The sequence below is a fragment of the Aptenodytes forsteri genome, unplaced genomic scaffold, assembly GCF_000699145.1.
Source record: "Aptenodytes forsteri isolate BGI_AS27 unplaced genomic scaffold, ASM69914v1 Scaffold106, whole genome shotgun sequence".
Lineage (NCBI taxonomy): Eukaryota > Metazoa > Chordata > Aves > Sphenisciformes > Spheniscidae > Aptenodytes > Aptenodytes forsteri.
In genome coordinates this window covers 1,990,186-2,003,498 of record NW_008794080.1, presented here as the reverse complement: position 1 = coordinate 2,003,498, position 13,313 = coordinate 1,990,186, and the positions used below count along the sequence as shown (strand labels likewise).

General features: G+C 42.5%; 1 protein-coding gene across 1 annotated transcript in view; it reads left to right on the top strand.

Annotated features, from left to right (window-relative positions):
- Positions 1 to 13,313, top strand: part of MMRN2 (multimerin 2) — a 29,158-nt gene that overhangs the window by 2,522 nt on the left and 13,323 nt on the right. Inside the window, exons 2-3 of the mRNA XM_009272525.2 lie at positions 10,777 to 10,899; positions 12,146 to 12,252. Of these exons, the coding sequence (XP_009270800.1) occupies positions 10,777 to 10,899; positions 12,146 to 12,252 (230 nt within the window). The remainder of the gene's footprint in view (positions 1 to 10,776; positions 10,900 to 12,145; positions 12,253 to 13,313) is intronic.

The following is a 13,313-nucleotide window of genomic DNA, read 5'->3' as shown; positions in this document are numbered from 1 at the left end:
CTTTTGAAATAAGAAAATACTTTCTTTTCAGAACTAGGAAACAAACACAAAATCTGTGGTAACTCTGTCTCTGAGACAAAGTTTTGACTCTCATAATTTTCTAACAAAAATGATGTGTTTTCTTTCCAACCTCTTGCTATTTTCCCTATGTATTAGGAATAGTGCTTGTTACAAAACATTCTCAGGTTTTTTAAAATTTATATTATTATTTTTCTTATTGCAGTTATTTGAATAATTGAGACCATCGTGACTAGTAACTAGTCAGACAGCATCTTCTGGTTTCTGTTTCAGCATGTAAGGTGAAATGACTCATCAGATCCCAGTCAAATGCTTGGATATGTTACTTTACTAATGAATTCCTCTCAGAATAACAAGATTATTAGAATAAGAGTTTTAAAATAAGAAAATCAGTAAGAACTCACTGCCCTTTAGGTGACTTTTTAAAAAAGAGAAATGTGTGGATAATAAGCCTTTTGTTTCAACTATTCTTTAGAGGAAGAACTAGGTCACAGTTTAGTATCTCAGCTGTTGCCTGTATCTGAGTGCACCAGAGAAGCTCTGCATGTTCAAAGTGGACAATGTTCGTACTCTTTACTAATGAATTCCTCTCAGAATAACAAGATTATTAGAATAAGAGTTTTAAAATAAGAAAATCAGTAAGAACTCACTGCCCTTTAGGTGACTTTTTAAAAAAGAGAAATGTGTGGATAATAAGCCTTTTGTTTCAACTATTCTTTAGAGGAAGAACTAGGTCACAGTTTAGTATCTCAGCTGTTGCCTGTATCTGAGTGCACCAGAGAAGCTCTGCATGTTCAAAGTGGACAAGTGTTCGTACTTCTTATTTACAAAATAAAATAAAAAAAAAAATCAAAAAAGGCCAATTTTCCAAAGGAAATAATCTTTTTTTCTTTCCCCCCAGCAGCTGTACCTCATATGAGCTGATTGGTTTGACTTTAGATATTTTATTCTGTGGCTGAGGTAAATGGATCCATGCGTACCCAAACTTTCTGCAGAATTAAAAAGGGAAATGAAAGCACAAGTATATGAAGAGATCTGTACTGTGAAATTGCTGGACTGCATTAGCATTTGTTTTAGCAATGGAAGATACAGAGCAAGAACAGTAAAAACAGGTTCTGGATTTCATAAATACTCAATGCATAATACCCAAAATAGGTAATAAATACATTCGTACTGTTCATTTCCCACATAAAACAGATGCCTAATGCAGAACTTCATGGGAACACTCTGCTGTTACTGGTGGCTTTCCTGTGCGTGGATACAGGCAGCTAAAGTGAGGCTTGAAAAGGTGCCTGGGACGTGACCAGATACGTGCAAGTTCTAGAAGTGATCCAGTAAATATGAAATAAGAGCTTTCATTAGCTTTGCGTTAGCTCATCACCTACTCTAATACTTACCACTAGGTGTAACCAATTCAACTGCTGTCTGAGCAAGTCACATAGAAAGGGATAATAAATACACCAAGGAGATAATACATCTCTATCCTGACAATTGCTATGTGGATGACACACCTGACAGCTTGTGAAAACTCATCCTAAACTGACAAGCCACCTTGGAGATTTTTCTTTCTTTAGAGCCGCTTCCATCAAATACGTGGTAACGACACATGAGCTGGCCTCAGGGGAGCTGAAGGAGAGGGGCCACGTAAGCAGAGAGCTGTGTGTCCTCCCTGAGGCTGTGCAATTCGGACCTGGGCAGACAGAACTGGACACACATGTCCTCCTCCATGCGGCTGTATGAGGGCCAGGAACACGGTGACCCAGCCTTCGAAAGGAAAGGTTCCCTGGCCCTGGGAAGAGCGCGCCGCCTTCTCTGTACCTTTGCCATGGATTTACCTCTGTTGATCTGAGATGCATGGAAAGACCTCTACTGTAACTACACTCAGAAGGGCTTGTTTTCTCTCCATACAAACAGATTATTTCTCAAACCAAGCACTGCACTTTCCCAAATCAAGGAGCACCATTAGTGGAGCACTGTAGCTCACGGCTCCTATCTTTTCTCAGCGCCGAGCAGAATCGCAGCCGGCTGGCTTTAATCTAATCCATGTGCCCACAACACCAAGAACAGTCAGGCTGACAACTCAGATTTCATGCACTTAGTGTTCATATTTCATTAAAAAAAAAATAAAAATGAAGCATTTAGAAGGTGCAATCCCATCACATGCTCGCTCTGACAGTGAAGCCCAAAGCCATCTGCACCCTCAGTTGGCCCAACCTGTCCGTCAAGTAACACTGTAAACCAGATCATTTAACTGTTCCAGGTTAAAAATAATCTTAGGAAAAAGCAGAGGTTATTTTTAACTTTCCCCCTCAGTGACCACACTGACAAATTTGGTCCCCAAATGGATGGCTCACACGGTAAGGGAGAAAGGGACTGTGGTGATGAGATGGGAAGGAGCAAAGCAACTAAAGCTGGTTTCCCCATCTATGACAAAGTCTCACAGAACTTCTGTCTTTCCAAAAGCGTAATCATTGCCAAGTAGCCCCTGTTTTGGATTTGCCCTCCAGTTGGAGGTGCAAAAACTAAACCAGGTGGTTTAGTTTTCCTTCTTTCTCTTTAATCCACACGCACACACTCAGCCTGCCATCTATTGGGATTTTTCTTACAACTACAATGTGTGTGAAAAAAAATGAAAAAACCCACAAAAAACCCCAACCCCCACCATTTGAAGTATAAATAGGAAAGGCAGAAGTCTTCAGTATAAGTAAATGCTTAATTGCATTAACATGTTTTGAGGCTTGGACACAGGACTCTGTGAAGTCACCCTTGATTAGAGGAAGGCTTCCTGGTGTCATCCAGGTGTGTTGTTACCTCACAGAAACACACACCCCTTCCCCTAATTCACATCTGAGACAGCCACAAAGAAACAGGCCTCTCTTTGTGATTACCCAGGGTGTCAAAACACAGAACTACTATCCTCCCAAGTGTAGAAAAGCAGAGAAAAGCCAAATCAGTCTTATTCTAAGGGAAAGTCAGAACAATGCTCAATCTTAATAGCTTTATTTTTTTGTCCGCTTTTACAGGAAAACATCCATTAATTTAATTAAGACCAGTTTCACACCGGCTCATCTATTTCTTCAAAACTAGACAGGGACTTTTTTAGGAAGCTTAAGGGATACTGACATTTCCCAACAAAGGGGCAGAGAACATAGGCTTAAAATAAAACAGGTTTGGATGAAATGCAGCTAAATGTGATCTTCAGCCCCTGACATCCTGCAAACTAGCGGAATGGCCATCGAGTGCTCAACAATAGCTTTCGCAGCGCCAAGTTCATCAACAGAAGCAATGGTTTCCTATCAAAGTTAGGCACTTGGCTCCTTTCAGGACTTTAGGAAATTCTCCTATATTTGGCTCGTGTTGAGCTGCAGGGCTGCAGGTGGGATGGCTCCCTGTTAGCCTATTTGATGCAAATGACACAGCGTCATTGCATGCGATACAGGAGTTATCGAACCCTCTGTGCCCAAAGGATTGTTTTATTTCACAGCTCATTAGCGCGAGCTGCAGCAATTCATTCTTTCAGCAGATAGCAAGGGATCTCGTTTCAGCATAGCCGCAGAACCACCATCAGCACTGTTACCACGTGGATCCGACGCCTTCCTACTTGTGAGGGTCAATACCCCTTGAACGAGCGATCGGTGGCCAACCCTGAACAAAATTACACTCATGCCCAAAACATGACCAGGGCAAACCTTGGTGGACATTGTCTGCACCCTGAGCGCACGCTGTCTGGGAAGGTTGTCTTCCCGTGCATTTTTGACTCACTGGCATCAGCACAGCTGTGGCCACCGGTTGCGATTCCAGCTTCAAGACAAGGTCTGACAAAGGAGTGAGTGTGCTATACTAGGGGTGAACTTAAGCCTGCGGGAATCAAAAGATGAAATCCAAGTGTAAGCTGCCCTCTGAGCGGGCTGCAGAGCTTCTATTGTGGGGAGGATAATATAAATGAGGTAATGGCTGTGGATGCTTTGTGAAGAGGAAAAACCTCTTGTATTTATTTCTCTGAAGTAGCTTGTACAACAGTTGGATTTGGCTCAAAACCAGCTCCCAGCCAAGCCTGCTTTCTCTTGAGCTCCTGCTCCCAGTGAGGCTCCAGGTTCAGGACTGGATTTGCTCAGAAAGCCTTCACTGCACTAAGTCTTTAGGACGTTCTGCAGGACAAGTCCCAACTGGTAACAGACTAACTGGCACTACTGTTGGAATAAAAGTGGCGTTCAACCAGCATTACTCAGGGCTCTGGAAGACTTCCAGCGCTGTACAGAAATCCACATGTTTGAAACTACCACTGCCACTCTTTTCAGCCCAGCTTGTTAAGGTAAACTGCAAACCCATCAGTCTGCTTAAACCCCAGTGAAAACCAGGGTGGTTCATGGGGTGAGTCACAGGAAGGTCCCAGACCCTGCCCGAGAGGGAGCTCTACTCATCCTAAGGGAAAGAGGGAGAAGTATGAGAGTTTCTGCCGTCTGATTGTAATACAGGACTGCTGGCTGCTCGGGAAGAGCTGGAGAATTCACTGATAGACCACCAGTCATCGCTTGCTGTCTGCTAATTAAAAACCCGGTGGCAGGCCGTGTTCCCTTGGAGAGCCAGCACCTTGTTCAACAGCTGAATACCTTCTGCATTCCGTGATGGATAAAAAGATACGCCGGTCTTAAAACTGACGTGCATAGACCTAGTTTAGATTAATTTAAATGTGATATTGTACCTCTGTTTTACTGAGGCTGCTTTTCCTTGCCAGTGAGAATTTTGCACTGAGGGAAAAACAGAACCTACATTATTCCGTAGCTAAAGCCCCATACTTCTTTTCCGCTTCAACTGGTATGAATCGGGAGTCGTTCTGCACAAGTTAGCGGGAGATCGCTTGTTTAAATTAGAAGTCCTCTGTTGTCATCTTGTAGCACATTTAAGCAGCAATAATTGTGTATCTGGTGCCTTTTGCACTGTCTAGAAAAGGAAAGCGTCATGGACCTGAAAAGTTTTGCGCTCTGTCAGTGGTAGACGCAGGAATGGCTGGACAGGAGTTTTCAAAGTAATTATAGAAACGGGCTTCCTTGAGAATAGAAACCTGGGGAAACTGATGCGAAGGACAACTCAGCTGTACTACTACAGCCAAAGGAACAACAAAACTTATGGAAAAACAACGTCCTGAAGTCCTGAAGCTTTTGTGCAGGCAAAAATTCCATTGACCTAGGAAGTGTCTAAAATTATGCATTGCAGTACCAATCGTGAGAACTTGTAACTGAGAAAAACAAAGCGTGTAAGTACCTAGCTGAGCTGGGGGGCATTACTCACAGTCACTATCGTGCTGCAATTGTTGGTGTAGCGCTGTATGAAAAGAGACTACCCCGATGCATCCGAGCAGAGTGATAATTACTGCAGACCAGCCATCTCGCTTTATCTCCTGGTTCTGTGGGCTTTACTTTGTTTGCTGTGATATAAGGTGGCCCAGCCAAATCCTAGAATCAGAGACAGAGCTGCCTGCATTTTGCAGTGTTTCAGTAAAAGCAGAAGTAGTATCCAACATAAGAAAAAAATCATTGTAAGATCAGTTTAAAGACCTTAAAGGTTCAAATAAAAGGAGCTTGAGCTAACCTAAAGTCGCTGAATCTTATTTAAATACAGAATGCCTTGTCATCAGATGTATTTAACCTCAGACAAAAGAACACACTTGCCTCAAAATAAGGCAAAAATGGATGACACTATTCATGGGAAGACTATTCAATAAGGAGATTAGAAGAAAGGCTAGAAAAAAAACCCACGTAGTCTAGTAAAGAAAATTATTCAGATACTTTTTTCCTGGTTAAAGAAAAAGGATTAATTTGCTTGGAATATAAAACAGGAAAAGCAACTGAACAAACAGAACATCTGTAGCCCTGGATTCGCTAGGGTTCCCTTAATTGTTGCTCTAAACTTGCAGTATTGTTATAAACTCTACCATTCACCAGACTGGAGAGAAAGCTCTCCTGCTCTCCTCACATGAGCAACTTCTCTCTACTCCTCTCTCCTTAGCAGCAGAGGCTTGAATCAAAAGGAAACTGTATTACAGAGAATAAAAGCAGAGGGTGTTAAGCTGGTTATATATTCAGTGAATAAAGCGACATAATTACAAAGAGGGGGAAAAAACGCAGAAGCAGAACACAAAGCTGCTGTGTTCCAGAAACCAGCTGAATAAAGAAAGTGCTATTTCTGAAAGAGCAGCTCTTTGAAACTTCAGAGCCTGATTCAGAGCCCACTGGTGCCAGCAGACGGAGTCCCGCTCGCCTCACTGAGCTTTAGATCAAGCCTTTCTAAGTCTTTAAATTGTTCCACTTAACATTAAAGAATCACATATTTTCCGTCAAGGTTAATACAAAAATACAGGAGTATTTTTAATAACAGAGATCAAAGTTTCCTTAAAGGAAACATTTGACAAGATGTGCAAAAAATACTGCAATAAAAGTTTCACCTTTGGGCACATGTATCTATATTGCAGCTCATTACAGATGGGAAAAATAGGTCTTATTTACTCATTTGATGAAAGAATAAATTTTGATGAGCCTCATGGAACTCAAAACCACTAAAAGTTTCTGTTATTAAAACCAAAACACGGTATTACATAGCACTTCAGCTCCATGAATAAGCTTTTAAGATCAAGTGAGGGAGAACTAGTGAGCAGATTCTAAAGAAAAATGGACACAAAGAAATGTGACCACCATTAAAGGAAGTTTTTATTGACAGTCTATCAAATTCCCTTTTTTCATGCTATTCATTCTGCATAATGCTAATAACTCTCCAAAGTAAGCATCAAATTGGGATCAACCATTGATTCAATTTCTGATACAACATAAGCCCTTTCTACGAGTGGGAAGCCCACCAGATACCTCCAACACATTAACAGGTTTTGAAAAGGAATCCTCGTACTTTCTATTAAATTTGTGTGCACATTTACATGTGCGGTATAGCAAAAGTACTCACCGTCATACAATGCCACATTCTTGCTCGCACACATGTTGATGCATGTAAACATTTGGTTTAGATTTGTATGGCCTACATGACTCAAAGGACTCGTTTGGGAGCCGTGTATGGTGGGAAAAAACAAATCAGCCCAGATGATGATTCATGGGGCATGGATTGTTTTTATTAGGAAAGAACAAAACACTAAAGCCAAAAGAATCCTATTTTAAAAGGAGGTTTCCACAGCGAAGGCAGACTCCTGCCTGGATCTGGCAGACATCCCGCGGGCAGACCCAAGATACTGCACCTAGCAATAATGCCGGCGAGCTCCAGCAGCAGCACCCGGTCACTCTATTCCCCCAGAAAAAAAAAAACAGAGAGAATTCAAGGGGGAAAAGCGACTCCCAGCTATGGCTTGCCAGGCACATGTGAGAGGACAGCCTAACTACAAGCACAGATCGGGTCTCTGTTTCAGAGTTATTCGTCCTACACCGACCACTGAAAAGCGATGCAGCCCTATAAAGCCTGGTGGACATTCACACACCTCGGAGGCAGACGTCAGCCAGAGCACGTGTGTTGGTCTGCTGGCTTTAACTGAACCGCCTGGTGACGCAAGCAGAGCGGTTGACGCTGGAAAAGTAGTGATTTAATAAAAACTTGAGGATTTGTCCTCTGGTTCAGTCCCACAGGAAAAAAGACTCCCATTGACAATAGGCACAAAAATTCCCCCAGTCACTTGCAAAGGCCGTAAAACTACAGCTCACCACAAGAGCTGTTTCGGCTTGAAGTCACAGCCAAGGCTGCAGCAGACTGCTTTCCTGTTCAGTTTTTCCCAGCGCCGCAGGCTTTGCCAGATTCCTGCCCCTGCTTCTAAGAGATGAAGAGTTTCGTTTGCATGGGTGTTCACTGAAATAGCAATCGCATTTTCCTTAAGAAATGGGGGAGCAGAAGAGGCTCTGTACGTCCCAGCAAGCCTGGTGAACTGTTCCCAGCTAGCCCCGGCTCCCTGCCCTTTCCTCCTGATGTTTCCAGCTTCCTCCCCTTCTCCTAGCTGCCCAGCTGCTGTGGCCACAGCTTCTGCTTTTGTGCGGGACTCAGTTCCCCATTGTTTCTGCAGCTCTCCCAGAGAGGCAAACTTTTTTCCATATATGCTGATTATCAGAGATTTGGTTCCTGTCTTCCCATTTAAAAATATACTGCCTAAAGCTCAGCTGCTCCTTATCAGACACTGCTCTCTCCCTCATACAATGCTCTGCTCCATCATAACACAAGCTCTGACAAACTCATGGAGTACAAGAACCTCCTGATCTCTCCAAATACCCCAACTGACACGACTAGTACTGTGTAAGGCCTGATTTTACTTTTGTTCTGAGAAACTAGTGCTGATTTCTTATAGGAAAGTAATTTAATAGTATGCATAATGGCATATAATGTGATTTCTAATTTTTCTCCAGGCTTCATTTAAGCAGATATGTGGCACATATTGACAACAGCAAGCTCTAAGGCTCATAGTAATGGCTGTGACTATATTGGATGCTGTTCTACCTCCAGTAGAGATAGACCCCTAGAGATGCCAGAAAGAGGGAGAAAACCCCAAATCATGTGAAAAGAGCACCTGCTCACTCATCAGGTTTACTCTTCGGCATTCAAACTTTCCAATGACAAACTTTTGAGTACTGAATTGCCAGCAGCAGTATAGGAAGAACAAGAGCACCTGCTCACTCATCAGGTTTACTCTTCGGCATTCAAACTTTCCAATGACAAACTTTTGAGTACTGAATTGCCAGCAGCAGTATCAGGAAGAACAATGTTAAAAAACAAAAACCCCATAATGACCGGTTCTTGCCATCACTCATACACCTGTCACACGGACACCTAACAGCACAGTAGCTCAGTTTTTGAGATTCAAGTGGTCTTCAACCAGGACAGCTAATTTCATGACAATTAGAGAGCTGTTTCCTCTGCAGGTGCTTTACCGTGAGCGAGTGATGAAGGCCTCAAACGCCTTTTGCAACTGATTTCACGCCAATCTTCCCATCTGGAAAACGAGACTGTGATTTAAACTGCGAAGTCTGGTGTTTCGGTTCAGAATAGTTAACAGCCCCAACCCAGCGAGCATCAAGGGACGTCTGGAGCAGCCGCAGGTTCTGCTGCAAAGGGAAGAGCTGGATTTCATGGGTTACTGGGGAAGGTGGAGTCCTCTGCAGCCTGCCTGATGCCCAGGTGGCACGGGCTGTGGAAGGTCACCGCTTCAGAGCCTAAACCACAGAGGCTGAGCTGCCAGAGTCAGTGTGCCACTGTAAGCCCCTTATGCCTCAGAAACTGCATCTTCATTTGAAAAGAGGAACTAAATCTAATCCCCGCTTCCATTTCCCAGGACAGGAACCGGTCAGGTTAACTGTTAACCTGGCAGCCTGTTTGGACCTGTCTATGTAGAGACGCTCTGGAAAGTTAAGGTGAATTAGCTATAAGAGTGAGGGTGGTATATATTTTTTTCATTTCTCTCTCCGAACTGCTCAACCCCACCTTTTCCCTAAGGAAGAGGATTAGCACGTTCTAACATCAGTATGTTGTTAAGTGATATGTTCCAACTTCCTAATGGTCCTGTGCGCACGCAGTTGTAGAAATAACCATTGTAGGTGCTCTCCTACAACTGGCAGGACATGTAGCCAAACTCTGAAACACAGGGCCCCAGACTGTCTTTAAGACAGGTGGTCTGTAAAATGCAATTGCTGGTTCAGTGACTCTTCCTCCGAAGGTTTTGTAGCCGGAGTTAAAGAGTGAGAGAGCAGGGACCCCTTGTCTCCCTATAGCTGCTTTGTCCAAACAAAGCTGTCACATCCCTTTTCTGCTCATCACTATCCATAGAGAATGGCAGGATCCCTTGGTGTTTAACTGGTGAACTTCTGTAAACACACCATCTGAAATAGTGTGTTGAATACATGCATAGTTTATCAACAGTAATTGCAATTACTAATTAATCAGATGTCAATCATCACAATTTTTTTTTCATTTCCCATTACAGTTATTACTCCTCACTTCCTGTCAGTTCTCGTCTTGGATTTTAACCATCAAACTTCAACCAACAGTACACTTCCATGTCCTAACTTTAAACTTTTGAAAATGAAGAGGTTCACCTACACTCTGGGATTAACAGACGTCTATATAATTCTGACTTGGAAAATTTACCAGAGTAGTAAAACGCACATGTCCTTTCTATAAACGTAAAACTAAAACCCAAGAAAACAACCCTCATTTTTCCAATATTATTTTCATGCAGGTGATGGGAGAAATTATTTCAAAGCTAGTCTAATGAATAAAATCCAATCAGTTACTATATTATCTTGAAGAAGTAATACTTAGGAAGACACTGATCATTAATGGAGTTTATGTAGGATTAAGTTTTCAGAAGCAGTCTGCCTCAACCTGATGAGTCAGTCATTAGGCATCTGAAATGGCAACGTGCCGAGAAAGGCAATTTGACATTTAAAGCGACATTAACCTGCAGGTTATCGCGAGCTGGAAATTTCTCCTGCTAAATGAAAGGACTGGAAATGGAACAAATGCATCAAAGTTCAGACAATCAACCCTTTTGTAACAAAAACTCAGATAAACATCCCAAATGAAAACAAATGAACTGGGAGTGGAGGGAGAAGCTAGCAAGCATTTTCCACTTCCCTCATCATCCAGATAGAGAAAAAAAAAAAGAAAAAAAAAAAGAAACAAAATAGAAGGCCTTTCTGCATTTCACTCTTCCTTGGCACTTTTACAAGCAGAGACTTTAAAAGACCTACTTCAAATTCCTTTCCCATGTCTTTCTTCTGCTAGGAACTGGTGTTCCTTCATGCAGTCCCGGCTGGTAACATACATAGAAGCCTGCATGAAGGAGAAGTACATTGTCAACTCCCAACAGCCCTGTCTAAACGGAGCACCAGACTGCCAGAAGATCATGTGAGTATCTTAAATAAAACCAATGAAGGCAACACAATTTTCTCTGAAGTATCTAAATGATATTTTCAAAAGTATTTAATCACACACTTTAAAAAAAATTAAAGCACCAACTCAGTTTAATACCAAAGTGATGTAGGGTCTGATTTACGTACCTAAGGTGATCAAGCATTTAAGTAGCCTGGGAGAACAACGGCCTTTCCAAGCCATCAAATACAGGACTACAAGGTGATTAAGCGATTTTGCAAATCTTCCCACAGGTTTATTCAGAAAAAAACAGAGACCATGCCTTTTCCATGATTTTCAGGTCATAATACACACACACAACTTAAAAAAATCTCTGCCTGTGGCCATCAGTGAGACCATTTACGTGGCAGGAGTTAGAGATGTGCCATTGCCCAAGTGCTTACTCTTCTTTCAGAAGGACTGGCTGCCCGACGAGTACTGGTGGAAGCCAACAGGGTACCTTAAGGTACCGGGACTGGTACATTTTCAAAGTTGGGAGACACTGAATCACAACACACTTTTGAAGTGAAATAATGTTTAATACTTACCTACATGTTCTCACACCTATGTAGTTACTTGATTGCAAAAATGCCTTTGTTATTTGTTAATACAATTCATTTCTCTTTCTCTGAACAAAAAAAAAGCTTCATGATTATTTCTAGTGGCGTTTTTAACAAATTTGTATCTTCCTCGGTACCAGTGACATTTTGGAATATTTGTTTAAAAATAAAACTTTCTCTACAACTAATCAGAATATTACAGAAGTTCAAGCTCAGTCTAAACTTGATTGCAAAGGACTCCATTACAATAAATATTACAGCTTGGTTTCTGATAGTTACATAAATTTCCCATCTGTGACATTTCTCAGACGTGTGTCAGATCAGTGCTAGCATGTTTGGAAAAAGTCTCTACCAAAGATCAGTAAAGCATGAGGCAGACCACTGGAGCCCTGCTCACTGAATAGTAAATACATTCTGTCCGCACGCAAGAATTTGCACACACCTCCTGTTGTAGAGAGTAGTCCCGAACAGCAGTCTTATATAGGGGAAAAAATTGCTGTGGACTGCCTAGACGTTTTACTAAGCAGCAGTGATACAGTTTATGACAAATTTCTTAACTGTGTCCTGCATTAGTCATCTAGGACGCGCTTGGCACCAGACTGCTGCTAGAGTCAGTGAATTTACCCCGAGTGACGCCAATTGACAATAACTTGCAATCTAATGCCCAGACCCTTACTCCCCAGGTACAGGACAGCTCTGAAGCCGGTCTATCAAGTGAAACAGAAGGTTTTGAAGTCTCTGCAGTGGAAATGCTGCCCTGGATTTATTGGCAAGGACTGTGAACAGCGTGGTAAGGAAAGCTAGAGAACAAGCGTGAGAATTAATGACTAAATGCCAGTCACGGTGGCAAGAAATGTTTGCCTATTTGTTTTCCCTTTTTTTGAAAATTGATGCCTTATTTTCTTTGGTCTGCTATCCCCCAAATCACTGGTACCTTGAAACAAGGAGTAGTTGTAATTAGCTGCACTTAGTGGCTAATAGCATTAGCTACTTATTCTTCTGCTAGTAGCACTTTTGTAATCTTTACACACGGATAAAGGTATTCATTTGCCCGGGGGGTCCGTCAGATGTGCAAGTCCATCTAGGAATGCTTAATTCCAGGTAGAAACTGGTGACTCAGAAAGCAACACTAGCATGTGAAATGCCCCTACGGTCAGTTTGCAGGATGGAGTCATCTGGCTAGGAAAAATCACAACGTACCCAAGTTCAAACAAGGTAAGCAGCATTCACTCTCCAGCCTGCACTGCTGCCTCCTCCCTGCTTACCCCGGCCACGCAGATACCAGATCCTAGAGCAGGGAGCAGCCCTACGACCCGAGAACACAGCCCAGGCTGTTACTTCCACGGAAGCTTTAACAATAGCCTTTACATACAATAAGCTGCTACAACTCTTTGCGCCGCTGAATAATGATGCATGCAGCTGCTAGAGTAAGAGACAGGGGACAGCGTGGTTTAAAAACTGGACTGCTTCGTGGCATTGGCAGGATTTTGCAAATAATACACCAAAAGTAGAAGGAGAATTTAAATGGATAAAAGGTAATTCACCCTAGTAGTTAAGGCAACCATAATTACTAGTCTATGTTACGCATAATAATACACCAAAAGTAGAAGGAGAATTTAAATGGATAAAAGGTAATTCACCCTAGTAGTTAAGGCAACCATAATTACTAGTCTATGTTACGCATAGACTGCGTAACATCAGGGAGGCAGAGAAGGAGCTAGATAGCTGGTTCCAAGCACAGTCTGCAGCGGACCTGCAGCCCGCGGCCAAACAGCCAAAAACTCCCCCACCGGGGGAGGCCAATAATGCAGAAGAATGGACGGTTGCAAAGGCAAGGACCAGCAGGAGGAA